At 48.7% G+C, this 23,279-nt stretch overlaps 3 protein-coding genes across 5 annotated transcripts; 1 reads left to right on the top strand and 2 right to left on the bottom strand.

Moving 5' to 3' along the window:
- Nucleotides 1-855: 855 nt before the first annotated feature.
- Nucleotides 856-4,782, bottom strand: rpl15 (ribosomal protein L15). Its single transcript, XM_064349000.1, has 4 exons — nucleotides 4,630-4,782; nucleotides 3,667-3,848; nucleotides 2,584-2,720; nucleotides 856-1,233 (listed from the first exon to the last, which is right to left on the bottom strand). The coding sequence occupies exons 2-4, from the start codon at nucleotides 3,836-3,838 to the stop codon at nucleotides 928-930; spliced, it is 615 nt and encodes a 204-aa protein (XP_064205070.1). The 5' UTR covers nucleotides 3,839-3,848; nucleotides 4,630-4,782; the 3' UTR covers nucleotides 856-927.
- Nucleotides 4,783-5,203: 421 nt separating this feature from the next.
- Nucleotides 5,204-7,716, top strand: nkiras1 (NFKB inhibitor interacting Ras-like 1). Its single transcript, XM_064349001.1, has 4 exons — nucleotides 5,204-5,362; nucleotides 5,590-5,697; nucleotides 6,146-6,387; nucleotides 6,600-7,716. The coding sequence occupies exons 2-4, from the start codon at nucleotides 5,604-5,606 to the stop codon at nucleotides 6,840-6,842; spliced, it is 579 nt and encodes a 192-aa protein (XP_064205071.1). The 5' UTR covers nucleotides 5,204-5,362; nucleotides 5,590-5,603; the 3' UTR covers nucleotides 6,843-7,716.
- Nucleotides 7,717-8,534: 818 nt separating this feature from the next.
- LOC135262138 (ubiquitin-conjugating enzyme E2 E1-like) lies at nucleotides 8,535-15,626 on the bottom strand. 3 transcript variants are annotated; one of them, XM_064349024.1, is made up of 6 exons: nucleotides 15,295-15,626; nucleotides 14,444-14,606; nucleotides 13,594-13,644; nucleotides 10,745-10,877; nucleotides 9,804-9,951; nucleotides 8,535-9,215 (listed from the first exon to the last, which is right to left on the bottom strand). In XM_064349024.1, the coding sequence occupies exons 2-6, from the start codon at nucleotides 14,596-14,598 to the stop codon at nucleotides 9,118-9,120; spliced, it is 585 nt and encodes a 194-aa protein (XP_064205094.1). In that variant the 5' UTR covers nucleotides 14,599-14,606; nucleotides 15,295-15,626; the 3' UTR covers nucleotides 8,535-9,117. The 3 variants fall into 3 exon arrangements, with proteins under 3 accessions (XP_064205094.1, XP_064205096.1, XP_064205095.1); XM_064349026.1 differs by having other exon boundaries at nucleotides 15,533-15,555; XM_064349025.1 differs by lacking the exon at nucleotides 15,295-15,626 and adding an exon at nucleotides 14,923-15,149.
- Nucleotides 15,627-23,279: the final 7,653 nt, after the last annotated feature.

Below are 23,279 nucleotides of genomic sequence, written 5' to 3'. Positions count from 1 at the left end.
CCTCTGGGTAAGAGTGTCTGTGATGTGCCTCTGGGTAAGTGTGTCTGTGAACTAAACGGATGTAATTTAACCCAGGCGAAGCTCCGGTTAACCCCCCCCAGCTCTTCAGGGTACCAGCCTGCCCCCAGCTGTGTGGCGGGATGCACATGTATAAACACGTCACCATGGCAACAGCATCCAAGCACGTCACCATGGGCGACAGCCTCTGCGTGCACGTCGCCAAGGGCAACAGCATCCTCACACACGTAACCAAGGGGCGACAGCATCCGCACACACGTGTCACCGCGGGCGACAGCATCCGGACACGCACGTCTCCACGGGCAACAACATCCGCACACACATCACCACGGGCGACAGCATCTGTACAGCTGACGCCGACAGCATTCAGTGATAATCTACTCCGATAAATGTAATCGATACTCAAATATAATTAAGCATTAAAAGTAAAAATACGTTCCAGAAACCTGACATTCATCCAGTAACAGGCACCTGCAAATGAATTAGTTCCCAGTAAAATGTAGCTGTTAAGAGTTAGCTGTGTGTTGCTGTGCTACGATAACAGCAAGAACTTGATATGAATTTTTTTGTACATCGCTTTGGGTAAAAGTGTCTGCTAAATAAATGTAATATGTCCAGATGTAGATAATGTAAACTGGAAACTTGTGTGAAAAATGAGTCAAAGCCAAAACCCATTTGCAAGGCTGATAACACAAAGCCAGTAAACTGCTGAAACCTCCAGCGTGTGGACAAATTTCAGCCTTGGCTCCTGAGAGCTCAAACGCGCAAAACTGCGATATCCACAGAAATGCTTCACACCCCAGCTCGCTTTAGAAAAAAAGGACAGAACAAAGAGACTGACTGTTCCCCACAAAAAAAAGAGCGCTTTTTTTATTTGTTTGAATGTACAGACGTGGACGAGGGCGCCCCCTAGCGGTAGCGGTGGAGCTGCAGGGTGTTGCGCCTCCTCCAGGCAGCCCGGCGGGACCCGCCGATGGTCAGGTGGAACTTGTGGCCCTTGCCCAGGCCGCGGCTCTTCTTGCCGGCCGAGGTCAGGCCGCGCATCTCGCGGTGCTTGTGCACCGCCTTGGTGATCCATTGGGCGTCCGGGTCGCGGCGCACCGCCTTGTGGAACGGGTCGATCAGGATCACCTCGAAGAACTTGTAGGTGGAGTCCTCGCCCACCCAGTAGGAGTTCAGCACCCGCAGGGCGCCGCAGTGCCGTCCGGCACGCTCCTGTCGCGGAAAAGAAAAAAGAAATAAAAACACGCGTGACGTTGCCGCTATCCGGTCGACAGGGCCTTATCCTGACCAAACTGCACAGAGTTCTTAAAACTCCGGTCCTCAAGGGCCACAGCATCTGTGCGCTTTATGTTTCAGCACTTAAGTGCTTCATTTCTGCTTTTCCATTGAGTGGCTGAGTTTATACACAGCGCCCCCTCCTGGACTGGAGGTAAACCTGCAGACGCTGCAGCCCTGCAGGACCAGAGTTAAACCTGCAGACGCTGTGCCACCTCCAGGACTGGAGATAAACCTGCAGACACTGCGGCCCTCCAGGACTGGCAGAATATAAATTCCTACAAGAACTGGTCAGTACTCATCCAATGACCTGGCTCATTATATCTCAATTATATCTGATCTTGTAACAAACCCATTCAAAACAAGAACATAATTACAGACTGGTAATGTTGGGGCCAATATGATATGTTTATGCCACCCAATCAAATTGAACATGTTTACTTGAATAAAAAAGATGTTGTAGTCCAGCTATGTATTGCTTGTATTGTAGATTAGTTTAACACTGAAAAAGGGTTTCAGTAAAGTTATTCATCTGGACCACCACGTTTTCTGCCATTGAAAATATGTAAGACTCCACACCCCCAGTCTTTCACTACCATAATAAAGTAAACACTATCCCTTTCAAAAAAATTCCAGGTACCATTGTATCCAATACATATATACTTTTCAGGCAATAATCTTTTCCCATTAATCTTACAGAAATGCACCACATTTGGCAACCGTGATATTACTGCACGGTGATACATGCACATCTGCAGGCAAGAAAACCAGAGATTTGCTACAGTAACCAGACTGTGCTCCTACAATTCACCCATCCGCTGCTTACTGACAATAGGAAGCACTAATCCCCCCACCCCCTTCTCTTCCTGGTACTACATTTATTAATATTAAGAAAGAGATGCTCAAGGGCAAAACAATATTACCACCCCCCCCCCCCCCAAACACTCTCATTCTTGAATATTCACAAGATACAACAAATGATAGTTTCATCATCAACTGCAGACAACATTTTCAGTGTGAACATGGAGCTGCTCATCTGGCCGGTCTGTTGGATCTTTGGCTGACATGTTCAGTGATGTCACAGGCGCAGGCGGTCTGCGCAGTCTGTCCGGGGCTGAATGTGGGGCATAACGTTATGCCACGCTACATCTGCGCAGTCTGTCCTGGGCAGAATGCGGGGCATTACGCCATGCTATGCTAAGTCTGCGCAGGCGGTCTGCGCAGTCTGTCCGGGGCTGAATGTGGGCATTACGCCATGCCGTGCCAAGTCTGCGCAGAGGGGCTCACCTCGGCTGTGGACTGCAGGCTGCGGGCGAACTTGATCTGGTTGACGCCGTGGTGGACGGGTTTGCCGTAGGTGGCGCCCTTGGGCACGGGGCGCTTGCGGCCGCCGCGACGCACGCGGATGCGGTAGATCACGTATCCTGCGAACGGCCAATCACAGACAGGGGGGATTCAACATCGCGCTCTACCATTGGTCAGCGCACCACGTACAACCAGGGCTGCCCAACCCTGTTCCTGGAGATCTAGCATCCTGTCAGTTTTCATGCCAGCCCTAAAGGGGCACACCTGATTCTACTAAACAGCAGCTCAATGAGATCGCTAGCTGTTGAATGAGGTGTGGCTTTGTCAGGTCTGGAGTGAAAGCCTACAGGATGGCAGATCTCCAGGAACAGGGTCAGGCAGCCCTGCCAACACACTGACAAACTGACGCCAGACACGTCCTTGATTTGACAACATTTCACAAGAAAAACACTTCAATTTTTTTTTTTTTTTTTTTTAAAGATGGGAAAAGGAACTCATTGTGATTAGTTATGATCATTAATTTTATAACTGACAACATTACAAACACAGCTTAGGACATACGTGTTTCTTAGCACTGTTTGATAACGAGAACACCGGTGGCGTTCTGAGTCTTAGTTCACACAGCTCTTACTAACGAGCACTGTGTGTAAACTGGTCCTGTTAAATCTCTCAGGATCAGTGTCAAATAAAACGTGCTCCTTCTGCACGAGGCAGGTACTGAACCAAAACAAAGACCCATGCTGCCTCGCCTGGATGCTAGTACTTTGAAGTGTACACTGATTGTACAGTTCATCATTACCAATACAGCCAATTCGAAAGCTTCCGTTGCCCATCACAGGTATAAACACATGAAGAACAATCCATAAAGGTAAGGACTGTTAAGGCATGCAAACTCAGTCAAAATTATAAACATCGGAGGCGCACCGTTACCCACAGCTTCACTTATACAATCAAATATAGTGCCTTTAGTGACTTATGCACAGATACAGTGATATAGAACCGAAGTTATGTGTTCCTGGAGACCGGTTAGGTCGTATCTGACCGGAGGAGCCGTCATTACGGTACCTTGCTTGGCTTTGTACCCGAGCCTGCGGGCCTTGTCGGGTCTAGTGGGCCTGGGTGCCCGGTGAAGACCGGAGAGCTGTCGGTACTGCCAGCACCGGACGCGGAGCAGAAAACGCATCACGTCCGACTGCTTCTTCCTCCATAGCTCCTGCATGTACTTGTACGCACCCATGCTGTCTCAGCTACGACCGGGAGAGAAAGAGAGAGAGAAAGAAATGTAATGTTGTCATGCTACTAAAGCAAATTTAATTGAAAAAGAGGAATTAAGCAGGCTGCACGAGGTGCAACGTACAAACATCCCGTCAACATTCATGCTCATGCCATCGTAACTGGCAACCAAACTGTTCAGATACAGGGTCGCATTACCAAAACAATTAAAAGCAACTATTAGCCTGCCAATTAGCAAGCTAGCTGTCTTATTCCATAGCAAGTATCAATCGTGGTGGTATTTTAGTTTTACACACAGCGAGTTTCCCTGAAAATAACAAGCCGCTTAATTTTACACTGTGGTCCTCTCAACCGGCCATGCCACCGTAACAAGGCCGCGGCGCTACAAGCTAGCGCTAATGCAAAGCTACAACTTCTCAAACAGTGATTCAGTCAAACAAAACAAAACGTTCAGCTACAAAACGTGACACATAGTCAGGATTCAAATGTACATTAAAAAAGCATATAAATGAATTACTGCCTTAACGGTGCCACAGAACCAAATAATTATTTCATTCAGTTCTGTCGACTGTTTAAAATGGCCAGAGCCGTAGTTACATGCCCGTACACATTACCAGGAGCCCAATATCCACAAAAAGTCACTTTCGTTTACAACAAAATGCTAAAATATCGACTACATCCACATTTTAAAATGCAAGTTATATGAACTGTAACAATTTGAGGCCCGATGACATTGTTTTTATGATAGATTTAAGTGGATTTTACAGTGAGAGTATTAGAAGAATTCTCACTTACATGATGGCGTACGAACCGGAAAGAGAGAGGAGAATTTCCCAGCATGCCTTAAGAGAAATGTTAAAACGACATTTCCTGCGAAACGCGCTGTCTTGGCTGGGAAATGAAGTTCGCCATAAATCTTACGTCAGCTGTTTCAGTTATTATTTCATTAGACAAAAATTATTTTGGCAAAAGTTCATTTCATGTCACTAATTTTCGTGGGGGGAGGGGTGTGTAAATGCAGCTGTATCTTCCCCGCAATACAAACCTGGATAATGAACAAACGTCTAATAATTCTAGTAACTACCGGACATAAATATTATTACATAAGCAAATTAAATAGTATCCAGCAGAAATCGCGTACGTATACATGGGCATCGATGCAAAATAAAGTAGTTAGACGTTGTTCGCCCGGTCTACCCTCTGTAGAGTTCATTAGGAATTTTTACACATAATACTTGGGCCGAATATTTGGACTTGGCGTTCTGATTCATGGTCAATGTCTTAAAACAACTTTAGTAATGTATCCGGCTGACGAACCGCTGTCCCCCAAAGCGAGAGTGGAATTCGGCGCATGCGTGCACATTGCATGGAGCTTCCTGGTGCGAATACGTCATCGCAGCCGCAGTAACAGCATGGGACCTCGGTAGTGCGGAGGAGACACATCAGACTTCGCGGTTCGGCGCACTCCAAAAAACCAAAAGGATCGGATCTTATTTCTTGTGATTGGCATTACCAGCACTGTTGCAAGGTAAACCCCCGCCCATTTTGAGTTCTGTTTTTCCTTTTGCAATGATGTAAGGACGTGCGAGCGAACTTTATTGATTTTTTTTTGTTTTTGGAACGTCACACAACTTTAGCAAGCTGATTTACGCCCTCGGGTGTATTGCATTTTGCATTGCCTTCATTGTGACAGATTTACTCCAATCTTTCGTGTGTTTTACACGTTCGTGTCCCTGGTGGTTTCCGATACCCAAGGTCACCGGGTCGCCATGGGGAAGGGGTGCAAGGTGGTGGTCTGCGGCTTGGCTTCGGTGGGGAAGACTGCGATCCTGGAGCAGCTACTTTACGGGAATCACACTGTCGGTTAGTAGCTCGCGCTTGTGAGCAGTGTAATGGTTTATCTTTTATGACGTTGTTTATCTCAAGTCAAAACACACAAACACACACACACACACACACACACATTGTATGTAAGAGCTGTCAAGGAGTAAAGTATTCCTGCAGTGCTGGGAAGCATCAACAGTATTCTAAATTTCACTCTCACCTCGTGTAGTCACCTGACACACCCACCTGATGCACTTACCTGACACGCTTAGCTGATGCACTTAACTGACACACTTACCCAAGACACTCGCATGACGCACTTACCTGACACACTCACCTGATGCACTCACATGACGCACTCACCTGACGCACTGAGCTGATGCACTCACCTGACACACTCAGGTGGATTCACACACATTCCATGTCATTCCAACCTGAAAGCCTGAACTGGGAATCCTTGGTTTTCCCGCCCGTGGGGCGGCGGCAGGCTCGGAGTCCGGCGAAACGGTGGAGGACGTGTACGTGGCGTCCGTGGAGACGGACCGCGGCGTCAAGGAGCAGTTGCGCCTGTACGACACCAGGGGGCTCCACGACAGCCTGGAGCTGCCCAAGCACTACTACTCGGTGGCCGACGGCTTCGTGCTGGTCTACAGCGTGGACAGCCTGGAGTCCTTCAAGAAGGTGGACCTGCTCAAGAAGGAGATCGACAAGTCCAGGGACAAGAAGGAGGTACGGTACGGCTGCTGCGATGACGACTTACGCAAATTTTTTTTTTTACACAGCGTTGTATCCATGTATACAGCTGGATATAGACCGAAGCAATGCAGGTTAAGTACCTTTGCTCAAGGGTACAATGGCGGTGTCCTACTGAACCTGTGACCTTTAGATTAAAAGACCAGCTCCTTATCCATTGCACTGCTAAACCCCGCCCCCTTCCCCAGGTGGCGGTCATCGTGCTGGGGAATAAGACGGACCTGCGGGACCGGCGGCAGGTGGAGGCGGAGACGGCGCAGGTGTGGGCGCGGGGGGAGAAGGTGAAGCTGTGGGAGGTGAGCGTGACGGAGCGCTCCTCCCTCATCGAGCCCTTCACCGTGCTCACCAGCCGCCTCACCCAGCCCCAGAGCAAGTCCGCCTTCCCCCTGCCCGGCCGCAAGAGCAAGGGCACGCCATCCAACGACATCTGAGCCGCTGCCGCCGCCATTACGGCTCTGGAGGGAGGGGGATTAGCGCATCGCCGATGGAGGGTGGGCAGGGGAGGGCAGCCATTTTGGCTCCACTGTTTGTGAATGGGGGTCGGAAAAAAGCACATTTATATTACAGATTTAAGGGGATGGCAGCCATTTTGGCTCCACTGTTTGTGAATGAGGGGCGGGAACAAGCACATTACATTACAGATGGGGGGGCGGGGCGGGGCGGGGGGGGCAGTGGTAGCCTTTTTGGCTCAAGCACTTTGGAGAAGCAATGAGAAAGTGAAGCCATAAACAATCAGTCAATGACTCATTAATTAGCCAATCAAATTATTCCATTCCCCATAGCAACATGTTTTATGATTGGTTGATAATCAGCGAATCAGTGATAGCGCTCCACCAATGCTGGGGTTTGTGAAGCCTCAGTCTCCCATTGCTACATTGCAGAGGAAAAAACAAACAGATTATGGGGAAGTAGATAGGGCAGCCATTTTGGCTCAAAAACTAAGTACAAGCACATTATGAAGAGATCAGGCTAGAAAGTAGTAAAGGAAGAGCTGATATCACATATTATGTAATAATATACTCTGCTTTGATTGGTCAGTTGCTCACTCTTCCTGCGACTGGTCATTGCGCTTTTCTTACAATTGTGAGAGTGTGTGTGTTCTTTTTGTCTTTTTTTAAATGTTTCCTAGAAAAGAGTTTTATTTTTGGTAATTTACTTTTTGCACTTTACCGATGAAGAAGCACAGGAGGTGGTTTTGGTGGAGGGTACAGTGTGTGATGATTTGAGGGGGGAAAAAACCCTTAGATATGTAGCTTGTCTTCATTAACACTGTGATACCCAACCTATTAAAAGAATGTGAATTCACTGAACAGTAGTGTTTATTTGCTCAGTGTGAATCAATTGATTTCTAAATTCATAATTTTATAAAGTTGTCATGGGTTTCCAATACCCCTTTCCCACTGTAGAGCTGGAACCAGACTGGCTCATTATAGCCCTTTCCCACTGTAGAGCTGGAACCAGGCTGGCTCATTATAGCCCTTTCCCACTGTAGAGCTGAACCAGGCTGGCTCATTATAGCCCTTTCCCACTGTAGAGCTGGAACCAGGCTGGCTCATTATAGCCCTTTCCCACTGTAGAGTTGGAACCAGGCTGGCTCATTATAGCCCTTTCCCACTGTAGAGCTGGAACCAGGCTGGCTCATTATAGCCCTTGTCCCACTGTATGAGCTGGAACCAGGCTGGCTCATTATAGCCCTGTCCACTGTAATGTGGAAACCAGGCTGCTCAATTATAGCCTTTCACTGTAAGCTGGAACCAGGCTGGCTCATTATAGCCCTTTCCCACTGTAGAGTTGGAACCAGGCTGGCTCATTATAGCCCTTTCCCACTGTAGAGCTGGAACCAGGCTGGCTCATTATAGCCCTTTCCCACTGTAGAGCTGGAACCAGGCTGGCTCATTATAGCCCTTTCCCACTGTAGAGCTGGAACCAGGCTGGCTCATTATAGCCCTTTCCCACTGTAGAGCTGGAACCAGGCTGGCTCATTATAGCCCTTTCCCACTGTAGAGCTTGAACCAGGCTGGCTCATTATAGCCCTTTGTATGAATGAGACTTGGTCTGACAGCGCTGAATGCTTTTGTAATGGCTGGTGACTGAAACACAAAAAATGTGGCCAAAAGACGGAGTACATCAATTATAACTTTAATAAAACTGATAAATTCATCACTTGGAAGATTCACATTGAAAAGCTTGAGATTTGGCCCAGCTGGACGGACCTTGTTCGAACGACACTCCACAAGCAGTCAAAACAGAAAACAAAAGGTCAAACTTATCCACCGGGTCACAGCAGGAAATACCGAAAAACCCACCAACAACAGAACAAGGAAACATGGGAAAAAAGAAAAAAAAAAAACCTGAACCTGCCACACAGACAAGGACTTTATTGCTGGCTTGTATTTCTATTTGTGTTCAACAGGATGCAGAAACAGGAAAGTGATGCAATCTGGGAAAATAAGACTCAAAATATGCAACTGAAACAAACCCCGCCCCCTTCCTTCCGACTCACCCCGCCCCCCCTGCTCTGCAATGTTCCATCAGCTCCACCCACTGACCGGTAGCAGTACTTGTGGTGGTGTGTTGTGGGAGGGGACTCAGAAGGGTGTGTGGCAAAGGAGGCGGGGCTTGAAGGAGGATGGGGCAGAGGCAGGGTTCATAGGACGGAGGGGCGGGGCAGGGCAGGGGGCGGGGCTGGGGGCGGGGCTCAGAGGCCTATGTGGCGTAGCGCTTGGTCCACTGTTTGGCTGTTCTGTCGTGTTCGGCTCTGTTCGTTGTGTACTGCGTGGCGATGCTCCCCACCAGTGGGTCCGCTGAGGGGGAGAGAGAGAGAGGAGGGGGAGGGAGGAGAGAGAGAGACAGAGAGGGGGAGGAGGGAGAGAAGAGAGAGAGGGGGGGAGGAGGAGAGAGAGAGGAGAGAGGGGAGGGAGGGAGGGAGGGGAGGGAGAGAGAGAGAGAGAGAGAGGAGAGGGAGGAGGGAGAGAGAGAGAGAGAGAGAGGAGGAGGAGAGGAGAGAGAGGGGAGGAGAGAGAGAGGAGAGAGAGAGGAGAGGGAGGGAGGGAGAGGAGAGAGAGAGAGAGAGGAGGAGAGGGAGAGAGAGATGAGAGGAGAGTAGAGAGAGAAGGTTAGGACACACTTACATGGTAAACATCCTGTGCTCTGTAGAACCGTTGAAAACCAGACCTGGAGAACCAGATCTGCAGAAACCAGACCTGGGTCAAATATATATTTGCTTAGGATTCAAATATTTTTCTGTGCTCAGTTGATCTTGCCTGGTGCAGCGGACACTGCCAATCGGTCCAGAAGGAGTGGTTAGCACTTTCTGAGAGTATTCCCATTGGTTTCAGTGCACCGGACAAAATCAGCAGAGGCGTGTCCTGTGGCAGAGGGGCGTGGCTTACCCGGGTTGCAGTCTGTGAGGAGGGAGCAGATGGACAGCAGCACCTTGGAGATGGTGAGGGCGGGGCTCCAGTTGTCCTTCAGGATGTCCAGGCAGATCACGCCCTGGCTGTTGATGTTACAGTGGTAGATTCTGGTGCGGAACGTCACCTAGGAAACGGAGGCAGGAGTCAGACACAAGCGTGGACACGTGACCGCACACACGCGCACACACACACACACACAAGCCTGAGGAAGTTCTACAAGCCATTAGACATCTTACGCCTCAAACTGAAGTATGCCTTTATTTGGACTTCACCATTTAAGTTTTGAACAGTATTTTTCGGACTAAACCGGGGATGTGATTTTTCCTGTTTGATCTGGAAATACTGCTTTTGTTCAGGTCCCAAGTGCTTCAGGGATTAATGTTTGGCTTTATAACTGAACATCCCCTGCTGTCAGCTGTGTGTGTGTGTTTATGAAAAACCTCGTATTTCCAGCAGGGCTAGCTCCCTCAAATATTTACATAATTTTCCACCCCCGCAATGACAGCACTGAGATAAGCCTGCACTCGCTGTCAGTCCTGCCACTGATATTACTGGGCTGTAGCTGTAGCACCCTCTGGTGGCGGACATGTAGTACAGCAGTTAGGAGGGAGTAGGTGATTAGTCCGATTACAGTGTGCAGGTAGTTATGGGACGATACAGCAGGATTTCTGCGTGCTGAACAATCCCTTTCTCATCCGTAACAAACCCACACAGCAACATTATACAGGAATGCAGGTTCTGCTCACCCAAAGCCCCTGGGGGTAAATTTGAGGGAGTGAAGGGGTATTTGGGTACGTATATCAGGTGCAGAGGTAACCTCTAGGGCAAACTGACACCGAGTGCACTCTGGGGCAGTTCAGAGGGGTAGTTTGCATAGTTGAAGCATTCCCTGGGGGTATATTGGGGGCAGGGCTTACCTTTGGGGGCTTGAAGGGGTAGTCGGGGGTGAAGGCGATGTCCAGGAAGAAGACCCCCCCCTCGTACACAGACCCTGGGGGGCCCAGGATGGTGGAGCGCCACTCGTAGATGTTATCTCCCTTCGGCCCAGCACTGCTCTCACACACACACACAGGTTATTTACCTTAGGCCCAACATTACACACACATACAGACACGCTAAACACAAGAACTACAGAAGGTATAAAAAGCGTAAACAGGAACAGGGACGCCCGCCCCCTGGGCTGCCATGGCGACCGGAGTAAAGGTTATTTCGGGGGAAGCCCGCGTCCTCGCTAAAGAGCCCAGAGTTACGGCCTTAATTTACCACAGGGTCGTTTAGCGTAGCCAGCCTGCCGCCCGCCCGCCCGCCCGCCCGCCCGCCGCCCGCCCGCCCGCCGCCCGCCCGCCAGCCCGTCCCTCTCTCCCGCCTTCGCCGTTGGAGGAACCCGCCACGCCCCCGCGTCCGAGCCGCCGCGGCTCGCCACGCCCACCCCGGAGTCCAGCCATGCGCCACGCCCGCCCGCCCCCCCCTGCCCCCACAGACCAGACGCGGTAAATCGTCTTCGGTTTGTCTGCGCGACCACAAGCGATTCTGGCGGTCTGTACAGTCATACATGAACACGCTGACTTACTGTGCCAAAGTCATGACCTCATTCACAAGCAGGACCAGCCACCTTTGGTCCTGCAGCATTCTACACGAATGCATTTCTGTTTACCCAACTTCCCTGACTCATTTCACAGCTTTCAAAAGCCCTTCATTTTTACATATTCTACAGAAAACGGGACACAGACAGCTCTAGCGAATGTTAGAGCATCCTGATGTTTTTAGTCGTGAGTCAGTTCAGAAAGCGAACTTACACAGCATTTTCATGAACTATAACAGTGATTCTTCAGGGCTGCAACAGCACAGCATATGGCACAGTGTACAGCACAGAGGCCGTACAGCACAGCATACAGCACAGAGACCGTACAGCACAGCATACAGCACAGAGACTGTACAGCACAGCATACAGCACAGAGACCAAACTGCACAGTGCCTGTACAACACAGAGACTGTATAGCACAGCATACAGCACAGAGACCGTACAGCACAGCATACAGCACAGAGACCATACAGCACAGAGACCGTACGGCACAGAGACCGTACGGCACAGAGGCCGTATGGCACAGAGGCCGTATGGCACAGAGGCGGTACGGCACAGAGACCGTACGGCACAGAGGCTGTATGGCACAGAGACCATACAGCACAGAGACCATACAGCACAGTGGCTGTATGGCACAGAGGCCGTATGGCACAGAGGCGGTACAGAAGCCGTATGGGGCTGATATCAGCAGCCTAACAGGCCTCTGTCTGCAGTCTCTCACACGGCCCCCGCAGACCCAGCAGAGCCTCAGCGCTCAGTCTGTGTTCATCAAGCAGCTGGGGGTGTGAGTCTCTGGCCTGTATATCACAGAGACTGTAACCAAACCAAACCGCACCAAACCTGGTCTTCCAGTCGCTCTTATTCTCTCAATCTCTGGCCTTTTATCTCTCTCTTCCTCACACACAACACTCTCCCTCTCTATGAGCTCTCTCTCCCTCTCTCTCTCTCTCTCTCTTTGAACCCTTTCTCTCTTGCTCCTTCCCTCTCTCTTTCCCTCTATGAGACCTCTCCCCCTCTCTCTCTCTCTCTCTCTCCCAGTCCTCTCTCTCTGTGTAAGCTCAGTGTAGAACACAGTCCACAGTTGGGGTAACTTAGCAACAATACACCCCATTGTGGAAGCTGGCTAGGCACGTGGCAAACAGTAAACAGTGTCAAACACTAAAAAAAGACAGGCTTCACAAGTTTTAACGAGCACAAGGTGCTTCCCCACCCAAACAAGGAAACCGGCTCATATTTCAAAATAAACACAGCCGTCAGTACAAAAGAAACAAACACATAAGCAAATTATTTACGATTTACATGCTTTTCGTACGGAATATAACAATCAGTAAGAGGGCTAACCATCCATCCATCCATTCTCTATACCCACTTATCCTGAGCAAGGACGCAAGGGGTGCTGGAGCCTATCCCAGCGTGCACTGGACGAGAGGCAGGACTACACCACGGACAGGCCACCAACCTATGAAGAGTAACCACGCTGTCCAATCAGCTTTAAGTCCCGGCCTTCCGTGAAATCTCCCATTTGACTCCTGTGACGCTTTTTTCTCCCTGGTAAAGGCATGACCCTGAGAACTGGCTACGTAAGCCCGTCCGTCCGATGCTCGAGGAACGCAGACGAGGCCTGCAGAACTTCGCACGCATTCTGAAAGGTGAACAGCTTCCATCGCCGACACAATTCCGCGCCGAACGTAGGAAACGGCGCGCAGACGGCCTTCCCGGTAAAGACGGAACGGAATTCCATTTTCCCGCCGCCGTGGCTCAGCCAACACGTTGGAATGCCAGGTTTCGCGGAACCGTCCCGACTCTATATTTTCCTGAAACGTTCTTATCCGACAGCCCAAAACCACAAAGCAGGCCAACTTCAGCCAAACAGCACAGTGAGCCCTTTACCAAAAGGCAATTTTTAAAAAAACGATGTAACTAAGAATTATGCATGTATAGGCCGCTAAATATTTTATGTATTAAAATGTTTTGGATTGTGTGCCCCAATCCATAAAGCAAGCGCCTTCACCCAACTGAAATTCAACCAGAAATGAATTCAAGCCAGAGGTTTCCTGGATCTACCACAGCACACCATAATGCTCCTCGTGTGCCTGGGTTTGCCATACAACATCCAACAGCCTACAGAAGCATCTTCAAGAGACCTGGTGAAAAATAAACCCAGAAAGATTCAGTGAACCATACCTGCAGTTCGGTGGAGGATCCACGGTGATATCTGCCAGTTCCTTCTGAATCCTACAGAGCACGTGAAAAAATGTATACATTATATATACACACACACACACACACACACACTTACATTTCAATTTAGTACCAGCGCCTGTCACCAGCTGGTCTCCAGGGCGCTCGTGCGCAGGCACGCACGCACAGCTGTGCACAACTGCACGAGAAAACAACATGGCCGCTCCCAGCGCCACCAATTTAGTGTGTTTTACCTCAAAGGCTGAAATGACCACTTAAACAGTAAGAAATTGCCCCGGAGTCGCGGTAGGGCCAAAGTCCACCGCCGTGAGAAACGGCAGTAGGTGAAAAATTGTAAATATTCCTTTCAGAATTTTCGCAACGAGCCGAATAAGTTAATATGCAAATGAGTTGATCCTAAGCAGAAACGGAAAAGCAGTGCTTGTTGCGTTATCTCTTAAAGGAGACGCGCGTCTGCAGCAGCCTCGAATGCACGCTGAGCCTTAACTGGGCTACCCGCCGGTAGTTGGTTTACCGGATGGCAACAGCTACAACTGATAGAAACTCTTAAACGCCTTCCAAACTGAAGACATAATGTAAAACAAAAAAAGGCGAAACGGCGCTTTTAGCCTAGTTACTGTGCAATAACATTGCTACTCATCATGCATTGCAACCACCAAGTAAACATTCCACCGTCGTTTCCATGTGATGACACAATAATTCCGGATCACTTGCACGCCTGTCCCCGTGCACGGTCACAACGGGGCAATAATTCTCACGAGAGAATGTCCAGCTAACGACTCGATAAAAGTGACCCACGCCACTCTTCGGAATCGCGTGGTCGGTCGGTTACCTCTTCGCGCTGGTGGAAAGCAGTTTTGAGGTTTTGCTCATGCTTGTTTTGCTTTCTCGTTTCTTGCTAGGCGTGTCTTTCTGTTTCGGGTGAGTGGAAGATGAGGAAGAGGATGACGAAGAACTGGTGCTGGCACGCGAATCCTCATCCGACATACCGGCTTCTGTGAGGGAAGAAGGGGGGAAAAGCTGCAAGATAGTAGCCTCGTGACCCTGCAGTTGGCGAGCTGCAAACCTGAAGGCAAATGCTCCATCACGGTCGCACTGGAAAGCAGTTAGGCTACGATCGGGATAAGACGTGTTGTTCGGGCAATAATGTCAGTTAAATCAGCAGCAAATTCGGGTCTGAAGCGCCACGGACGCTTTTGACTTGGAGACAAGCCACCAGAATACATCCGGAACGTTCCGAGCGCTCTGGTCCTAAATTTAGCCCAAATAAGACCAAACAAACACCGCTTTGTTCACGAGTGGAATTCTTACACAAACCCCGTGAGCCGGTCCCCTTCCAGTACGACGCGAAGGACTTGTTCCTGTAATTGCGCTCATTGACAAACCCTGCTAAATGTTTTTAAAGGGTTTTCAGGCTCCCGACAGGAATACTCAGATCAGGTAAAACTGGTAACAAATACAGCGAGGAGTGATTTATTCTAATTGGCTGCTACGAAGCAGAAATGAAATCCAAACGGAGCCGCGTCGCTTGCATTCGACACATTTCCGAAATGTCTCTCATCCACGTAGCCGAGGCCACTCAGTGAAACTCTGAAAAAAGAACCGACTAGTTAACTGTCACATTAAAAATCAGAGTGCCGTGTCGTGTTTAATCGGCAAGCCGCACGGGGACATTGAGCTAACCTTTGTTATTCTTCACGCGCCTCCGTTAGCCTACAAGCAGTCGACTGATCTCGGCTCAGCCTCGCGCTCCTCGGTTAGATCGGCTTCCTTTCTGCTTTTCCCGGACCCGCTAAACGTCTTCCTTCATATTAAGGACTTCGAAATCAAAAGCGCGGTGACGCGAGACACGACCAAGGAGGGACGTCTGCTCGTGATCCGCGGAAAAAACGAGTGTTTTCGCCCGCTAAGCGGCAGCTACCTTCCTTTGTGTCTGCGCTCGGTACGCCGCCTGGACGCGTGTCTTTCGCCTGGCAGGGAGCGGAAGTGTCGGTGTAATGGAGGTAGAGGCGGATGGTAATGTCAAGCAAAACGGGAAAGAACCAATTTAAAGAGAGATAGAGTTTTCAACCGATAAAAGATGACAGTATAACAAACAAATATTTCCGGTAAAGCGATATGCGCGGTTGAGGTGTTAACGTTTTTTTCTCGTCAGCGTGGAAAATAAGTGTGAAAGAACTTGAGAACACTTTCCAGACGTGTTTCCAGATAGGATGGAGACGGAACAGTTTCACAAATATCGTCCTGTTTGAGTCTAGATGTATTCGTTTTGAGAAATTATTCTCGGTTAGAGGCTGGAAATTAGAATTTTCTCGAATTTCTCTTTGGAGAAGGGAGCGGGTGGGGGGCACTTCAACGCAAAAGACAGAATGTTTATGACCCTCTCTCTCATTAGTCTGTAGATAAGTCTGTGTTTTACAATAGGGGGGTTACATCCTTTTCTGATGCAGCTATCATAAGTTAGAAAGGATTCCATTTAAAAAGTTTAAGTATTTTCCGTTATGTATAGTCATCTCATATCAAGTCTGGCTGGGCAACCCCCTAGAATACCTTTTAGGACTCCCAAGGGGTCCACAGACCTTGTGTTGAAAACCCAGATTTTACACACATTACTACAGTGCCAAAACCAGCTACAGCCAAGGAACATAAAGGCTCACACACACACACACTCTCTCACACATGGACACTCACACACACACACACACACACACACGCATGCCTTCACACCTTCTAACAAGTTTCTGGGGTGTAGCGGAGGAACTTGTGGGAACACCCACACACAGAAACACACTCACAAAACTTGGAAGTTCTTTTTTTGTTGTTGTTATATTCAAATTGTTGTGAAAATGTCCAGTTTTTCTGCTCAAAACATTCAGCCCTCATTTAACACAAATAATTGCCCCCTACCTGTGGAAATATTACCTGTGCACCTGTCTTACAAATATTACCTGAGCACTTGTCTTAAAATATCACCTGTGCACCTGGCTTAAAAAAAGTCTTGAAACGTCACTCTGAAGGTAAATGGCAGATAAGGTTTTCAAATTTATTTTTATTTATTTTTTACTGAACTGCCTGAGGTGGTCTTCAAAGCAGACCTGCAGTGTGTTTGAGAGTGACGCGTGACCACAACCTGTTTTTCTCTCCGTCTTGACTGCGGCTGGTAGATCTGTTATCACGACCTGCCTCTGTCTCGGCGGGGGGGGGGGGGGGGGGGGGGCGTTGGGGGGTTGAGCAGCGAAATGCCAGGAGACACGGAAACAGGCACTGACGGGACAGTTTCAGAACCCGCACCAAAATAACTTTAATCAGACGAGGCTCACGCAAGGCCCTCCACATGTGCTGTCTTCCAAATGATCCGTTTAACGGACTGACGAAACAGCCTGTGTGTGTGTGTGTGTGTGTGTGAGGGAGAGAGAAAGAGAGAGAGACCAAGGAACATATGTTCAGATTTTCTCGTTCTTGCGAAGCAGACAGTAGTTTTTATTATTATGTTAAAGGACCCAGTGGAGAGAGCTGGCATCTGAACACCTCTGTGCACTTTTAGGAGTGACTGCTTTCAGAAAACATCCACACATGTAGTTAAGGTGAGATTAAATGCTTTGAACATTGCATTGTTTTATGAGCTGGTTTTATGAATGAAGTTACTGATTTCCTTAGATCTGTTTGCCTATATTTTGGTAAATAGAATACAAGGCACATTGTCTCTCTCCAAATATGTGTTGCTATGTAGATTTCAGCTGCAATTCTCTTTTGTAATTGGTCAAGTGATGTCATAAAAGAGGGTTTTTAAAAGCCTCAGTGCCAGCTCAATGGCCTCTGATTGGTTGAGTGATGTCATAAAGGAAAAGTTTACAAACATCCACCACTGGTTCTGAGGCGCCACTGTGTCCTTGCCCAGGGGAAAGAAGTATGATCGTGAGATCTGATTGGCTGGCACAGTTCCCAGTGTTTCAGGTAGCAGCGAGTGAACTGACAGCTCCAAGTACCCCAATTTGCGGACAAAAGCGTCTGATTTTCAGACGAGACGTTGAGCGGAAAAGTGCTGATTCACTGTGAGGCCGCTGCAGTGGTTACAGAGGGCAGCCCTGTTCACTGGGGTCCTGGGCAGGCTCCTAAACTGCCTTCCTCAGTCTACACACATACAGGCATACACTCACGCACGCACACACACACACACACACACACACGCACGCACTCACACACACAGTCACACACATACAGGCATACACTCACACACACACATACAGGCATACACTCACACACGCACCCACACCCACACAGTCACACACATACAGGCATACACTCACGCACACACACTCACACACATACAGGTATACACTCACGCAAACACGCATACACTCACACACAGTCACACACATACAGGCATATACTCACACACTCACGCACTCACACATACAGTCACACACATACAGGCATATACTCACACACATACAGGCATACACTCACACACGCACACACCCACACAGTCACACACATACAGGCATACACTCACGCATGCACACACACACACACACCCACACAGTCACACACTCATACACACAGTCACGCACATACAGGCATACACTCACGCACGCACACAGTCACACACATACAGGCATACACTCACGCACGCACACACACACATAGTCACACACATACAGGCATACACTCACACACCCACACACACACACACACATACAGGCATACACTCACGCACACACACACACTCACACACAGGCGTACACACACACATACAAGCATACACTCACGCACACACACCTACACACATACACTCACACACAGGCATACACTCATGCACACACACATACACTCACACACACACACACACAGTGACTTTCTGGCAGGCTTTCTCTCTCTCATCCCTTTTCTCCTGGCTGCATGTTTGTTCTCTTCATTGTAAACAAATGGAGGTTGAATGCAGCTCTGTGACCCGTGAGAAGGTGATGACATCATTAATTGGTTTCCCAGTGACATCATTAGTGGCTTTCAGTGTGCTGTTAATGAACAAAAGAAAGATCCATTATCTCTCTCTCTCTCTCTCTCTCTCTCACACACACATACTCATACTCACTGTCTATAGCACATGCCCTTTCTTTCTCTCTCACACACACACACACACTCAATTTGTCACTCTACCACAAACACACACTTCTTCTCACACACAGACACACACACTCACTCTCTATATCACATGCACTTTCTTTTTCTGTCACACGCAGGCACACAAACACTCACTCTATCGCCCTGTCGCGGACACACACACCGTTAATGTCAGGAAGACACAGCGGAGTTCATGTCTGGCTCCCGTCATTCACGTCTTGCAGCAGGCGATCTCATTGGTCCAGCTTCTTGACATCTCAGCAGACATACAGTACGTATTGTTCACATGATAAACTTACCAGTTGCCGATGACAACCCGAACACAAACACCTAGTCCATACGACTTGGTCACGTGCGGCGAGGCCAACCGAATGCAGCACAAGAGTCAACGATGACATCATTCCTCTCTGTGACATCACAATTCAGCTGTCACTTTTGAATCTGTGACTGACAGGTTAGACGTTCAGACTGTGACCACAACCAAAGGCTCTATTCATTTCAAGTCAGTCCTCCAGAAATAGTCGGTGATTGCCCGCAGATTTTGTTACTGCATAAAACCACAAGGCAGCAGAGAGAGAGAGTGAGCACAGTTTGTTTCTGTGAGTAAATACTACATTATAGCTTAATAAATAACTCTCCTAGGTCGGCAGGCCATACATCTTGGCTAATCCTGTTGGAATAAAATTGCCAAAGCGCTATGCTGTAGATACAGTTGTAAAAATAAGAGGAAACTACACTTTCAGCAGTAAACTTCAGATTTAGAGCAGCTCTTGTAAACATGAGGACCGTATGGAAAGTTCCTCTCTGTCAGTTTTTATCAGTGACTGATGAGACGTGACCCGCTAATGGACTTTAAGGCCATAAACGGGGCGTTTCCATTCCTGACCTTTGACCCCTGTCACCATTCAGTGTGCCTGCATGGCGATAGATAGCTTCGACCTTTGACCCCGTAACATACCCAACCAGGCGCACCTCATGATCCGGGTGGTATGTGCAGTACTGTACTGTGACACCAGCAGATCTACGGCAGGAAGAACGATGGAAACCAGGACTGTTTCTGAGACACACACACACACACGCACTCACACACATTCCTGCTCAAACACCTCCTAGTGTACACACACATGCATGTACACGCACAATCACATTCCAGCTCAAACACCTTTAGTGTACACACCCATGCTCATGTACACACACATACACATACACACACATTCCAGCTCAAACATCTCTTAGTGTACACACACACGCATACACACACACAATCACATTCCAGCTCAAACACTTGTGTACACACCCATGCGCATGTGTACACAAGCACACTCACACACATACATACACACACATTCCAGCTCAAACATCTTTTAGTGTACACACACGTGCACACACACACAGATTAAAGTGTGAGATTAGTGTGAGATTAAAGAGTGTGTTCTCTGTCTGGGGGATTGGTTCCCACTGTAGTTTATGAATGTGATGAATGATAACTACCGTGAACAGCATGGCTTGGGGCGGATGCCAGATCACACTGCCACACGGTCCACAGCGCTGTTAATTTAGTGGAAGTCTACTGCAGGACATGCCACACCACAGCGTTCCTCGGCGCATTAGTATTAGTAACGGTTCTGCTTCCTTCGTGCGGCTGGTGCTGTTATCCAGGCGAACGTGACGCGGTGCGTTAAATACACGAGCACGTTTAGGCCGTTTCAGCGGCTGGAGGCAGCACAGCGAGCATCTCTGCGTGTCGGCGGGTGAGAAAATGGCCTCCTGGTTACCCGGAATGGTCGCTGCGACGTCAGCCTCGCGGGCCGGACGGAAGTTAAGATGGACGCCGGGAGGTTTCTCTGGAGTTTGTGTGCGAAATGAAGCCTGACAGTCGCGCAGGGCCGACTGATGTCATGGTTTGACTATTGACTGTGGGGACTGTGCTGTGTGTGTGAAACAGAGCTTGTGGGGACCGTGTGTGTGTGTGTGTGTGAGAAACAGCTGTGGGGACCATGCTGTGTGTGTGTGTGTGTGTGTGTGTGTGTGTGTGTGTGTGTGTGAAACAGAGCTTGTGGGGACCATGCTGTGTGTGTGTGTGTGTGTGTGTGTGTGTGAAACAGAGCTGTGGGGACCGTGCTGCGTGTGTGTGTGAAACAGAGCTGTGGGGACCATGCTGTGTGTGTGTGTGTGAAACAGAGCTGTGGGGACCGTGCTGTGTGTGTGTGTGTGAAACAGCTTGTGGGGACCATGCTGTGTGTGTGTGTGTGTGTGAAACAGAGCTGTGGGGACCATGCTGTGTGTGTGTGTGTGTGTGTGTGTGAAACAGAGCTGTGGGGACCGTGCTGTGTGTGTGTGTGTGTGAAACAGCTTGTGGGGACCATGCTGTGTGTGTGTGTGTGTGTGTGTGTGAAACAGAGCTTGTGGGGACCATGCTGTGTGTGTGTGAAACAGAGCTTGTGGGAAGGTGTTATGTCAGAGTTTTGAATGAGTGGAAAACCGAGGATTCTTTAAATTCTTGGCGTTCCTGAGCGAATGGGAAGTAGGCCAGGCCGTGCTCAACGTTCGCTGAGTCATGACAATTCCTGCGGGACGAGAACAAGAGGAAAACAAGACCCACTCCCCTCCATGTCTCCAAAACTACACACATTCCTCTCTGTGTTTGAGACACCCCGGGAAGCCCATACTGCTCTTCGTTTGTTCAGCCTTAATGCCCCACTGGTCCTCGCCTGATGTGCTATTATATGTGGAGTCATTTTCAATCAAGGCAGCTATTTTCAAAAGTTGAGGTTAGCAGGTTGGCTGTGTGTGTTTTTTAAAATGCAATCCCAAATCAGGCTGAACAGCGGGGAGACAGTGACTAAAGCTGGTCCCGTCTGTCCACCATCCAGTTTCCTGCCAGTTTTCCTGCTAGTGCTTGTGGGTATGATGTCATATCCACCACAGATAAAATGTGTGTCTTGCGCAAATGTTTCATCCAGGTGACTTTTTAAGTACAAATCCCCAAATGACGTGTCCTGATGCCTCAAGTGGCTAACCCAGGCCCCAAACAAGGACTTTGTGATGTGGACCGAACAACGTGTTCTTCTGATGAACTGTTCACAAGATGTTCCAGAAATATTAGTGATTTTCAGCTCGCTGTGGATCGGCCAATCACAGCGCTCATGAAACCTCACTCCCCTGTTATTAGGTTACATGTCATGCAGCCATTTATGGCATGGCAGGAAATACAGGATGTGACATCACATGAAATGTGCCTTTCCTGTTTTTGCCCCTTGCTTGAATTTGCAGCTCCCGGCCAGACCAGTTTGGCGTGCCAGGCCTGCATGGTGATGTGTTTCCACAGAATACATTGGAATCGCCACTTGCAGGAGGAAGAGAACATGGTTGGCCCCCGTCTTGGCTCTAACCAGGACAAGCAGCCATTGGAGGCATTTACTGATCTGACACAGCAGTTTGTGGCTGCCAGCGTTGGTGGTGGTAACCGTGCCAACAGGATACTGCAGCTGGTAGCAGCAGTTTGCGTCCTCTGTTCATTTGATCCGGTCTCACCATTCACAGGCTGTGTGAAATTTCTGATTGATTACTGAGCAAGTGTGTGTGTGTGAGAGAGAATGAGTGAGTGAGTGAGTGAGTAAGTGTGTGTGAGAGTGAGTGAATATGAGTGTGTGTGTGTGTGTGTGTAAAGAACTTCATGCTGTGTTTTCAGCAGGGTCCTTTTTAGACAAAGGGGATCAAACCATGTTTGTGTGAAACCTGGAACCCCCCCCCAATAAAAGCACTTCCTGCGGCTGGCTCTGAGTGTTATTTCAGTTTCATCTGTCATGTAGTGTACTGAGAAACCAGGCTGCAGTTTCTGAAGAAAGGGAAACGTTTTTTAAAATATTTATTTATTAATTTTTTAAAAATCTCTCACTCTTGTCCTGTTTTTTCTTTGGTTTCAGAACCTGGTTTCCAGTGTAAACCCAGTGTTCTCTGTGCTTGGGCGGGGGGGGGGGGGTTCACAGCATGTTCTGCTGTGTTTACAGGATGTGAACTTAATTATAGCACCTGCAACAAAGCACTGCTGAATGTCATGCTAGCATTTGTGGCGTTTTAAAAAGAGTTCAATTCATTCCTTTGTACTTTTGTGAGTTGAGAAATAAATGCAGCCAAGTCTTCGTTTTAATTTAGGCTGTTTAATGTAGCAAAGGAACTAGTGGGTCTGTTACCCAAGCACAGATAAACAAAAAGCCAGCAAATAAGAAAGGATGTTGGTATACCCTGTTCCCCAAAGGATACAAAGGGGGCAAATGGTTTTTAAAAGAGAACAGGTCACAGACGGGGGGGGGGGGGGGGGGGGGGTAATCATATTGGAGGGAAGAAATGAGGTGTGGGGGAATTGGACTGAGGTAGGGGGTAGAGGATATCACACAAAGGTACTGCATATCAAAGGGAGAGAATTTGCCTGGATTAGGTGGCAGACGAGGTAATCTGCGATTGACCCACTACAAGATGAGGAACTTCAGGGGTGATTACCTTAAAATCTTCTATACAGCCTAGAGATCTACTGTAAACTATATTTG

The sequence above is a fragment of the Anguilla rostrata genome, chromosome 8, assembly GCF_018555375.3.
Source record: "Anguilla rostrata isolate EN2019 chromosome 8, ASM1855537v3, whole genome shotgun sequence".
Lineage (NCBI taxonomy): Eukaryota > Metazoa > Chordata > Actinopteri > Anguilliformes > Anguillidae > Anguilla > Anguilla rostrata.
This window is presented reverse-complemented; position numbering and strand designations above follow the sequence as displayed.

Excerpts from the sequence above, each read along its gene's own strand:
- rpl15 (XM_064349000.1), bottom strand. The coding sequence starts at position 3,838 with ATGGGTGCGTACAAGTACATGCAGGAGCTATGGAGGAAGAAGCAGTCG. Across the intron at positions 2,721-3,666 it reads CGGGTACAAAGCCAAGCAAG|GATACGTGATCTACCGCATC; the intron begins GTACCGTAATGA and ends GGCCGTTCGCAG. Across the intron at positions 1,234-2,583 it reads GCCTGCAGTCCACAGCCGAG|GAGCGTGCCGGACGGCACTG; the intron begins GTGAGCCCCTCT and ends TTTCCGCGACAG.
- nkiras1 (XM_064349001.1), top strand. The coding sequence starts at position 5,604 with ATGGGGAAGGGGTGCAAGGTGGTGGTCTGCGGCTTGGCTTCGGTGGGG. Across the intron at positions 5,698-6,145 it reads TTACGGGAATCACACTGTCG|GCTCGGAGTCCGGCGAAACG; the intron begins GTTAGTAGCTCG and ends GGGCGGCGGCAG. Across the intron at positions 6,388-6,599 it reads AGTCCAGGGACAAGAAGGAG|GTGGCGGTCATCGTGCTGGG; the intron begins GTACGGTACGGC and ends CCCCTTCCCCAG.
- LOC135262138 (XM_064349024.1), bottom strand. The coding sequence starts at position 14,598 with ATGTCGGATGAGGATTCGCGTGCCAGCACCAGTTCTTCGTCATCCTCT. Across the intron at positions 13,645-14,443 it reads CTTTCCACCAGCGCGAAGAG|GATTCAGAAGGAACTGGCAG; the intron begins GTAACCGACCGA and ends CGTGCTCTGTAG. Across the intron at positions 9,952-10,744 it reads ACCCCTTCAAGCCCCCAAAG|GTGACGTTCCGCACCAGAAT; the intron begins GTAAGCCCTGCC and ends TCCGTTTCCTAG.